The following is a 990-nucleotide window of genomic DNA, read 5'->3' on the forward strand; positions in this document are numbered from 1 at the left end:
TGAATTGTAATCAACTTGATGGCAATAGTTTCCTTTTCACCAGGCAAGCAGGTTCCATCATATCCTTAGAAAATAGATAGGTTCTATCAGATGTCTTTACAGGAGGCCAAAGCATCCTAGAAGTCGCTTAGTGGTACAAAGTTAACACGTTCAGATGTTAACTGACAATGTGGAGGTTTAGATCCTGCAAGAGATGGCTCAGAAATGCCTGGTGATCTACTTCCAACTAAAGGTAGCCATTGAAAATCCTATGGGGGAAAAAAAATTTTTTTTAATCATTTTATTGAGGGCTTGTACAACTTTTATCACAATCCATTTATAGAGCACAGTGTTGCCCTTGAAGTCATCATGAGTCAGAATGAACATGGGTGTGACTACATCTGTTCATGCTGTGCTCTTTTGTTCTGTAGGGTCTATACCAAGCAACGCTATTACTGGGTCATGTGGTACCTCTATTCCCAATTATTTCAGGAAGCACCTTGTTGCTTCTCAGAGTGGTTGTACCATTTTACAGTTCTACGAACAGCATAAGAGGGGCCAGTCTCAACACTCTCTCCGGCATTTGTTGTTTTCTGCTTTTTTGAACTTTGCTATCAAAGGTGAGATATTTCATCGTTGATTTGCATCTCTCAGATGGCTAATGATCACAAGCGTTTCTTCACGCTTGTTGGCCGCCTGGATGTTTTCTGCCCATTCTATAATTGGGTTGCTCATCTTATTCTTGTTGAGCTGTTGCAGTTTCCTATAGATTTTAGAGATTAGTCCCTTGTTCGGTATGTCTTTGCCAAATCATTTTTCTGTCTGGGTTTTCTTTTCCCTTTTGGTGAAATCTTTTGGTGCACTTAAGTTTCTTATTTTTAGGAGATCCCGCTCATCTTGTCCGTCTTCTAGTGTGTGCATGTTTTTCATCATGCTTCATAGTGTGTTGATGGCAGTAGACATTGACTTTTAAGTACCCATTCCCAAATGCTCAGTAATGTGCACTTTTTC

The 990-nt window shown here is 39.9% G+C and overlaps 1 protein-coding gene across 1 annotated transcript in view; it reads left to right on the top strand.

Annotated features, from left to right (window-relative positions):
* The window catches only part of TM2D2 (TM2 domain containing 2), a 3,297-nt gene extending 2,323 nt beyond the window's left edge, over positions 1-974 (top strand). Inside the window, exon 3 of the mRNA XM_045286736.1 lies at positions 411-974. Within this exon, the coding sequence (XP_045142671.1) occupies positions 411-584 (174 nt within the window). The 3' untranslated portion in view covers positions 585-974. The remainder of the gene's footprint in view (positions 1-410) is intronic.
* Positions 975-990: the final 16 nt, after the last annotated feature.

This window comes from Echinops telfairi, unplaced genomic scaffold (assembly GCF_000313985.2).
Source record: "Echinops telfairi isolate 266 unplaced genomic scaffold, ASM31398v2 ScPeMD7_9;HRSCAF=40, whole genome shotgun sequence".
Lineage (NCBI taxonomy): Eukaryota > Metazoa > Chordata > Mammalia > Afrosoricida > Tenrecidae > Echinops > Echinops telfairi.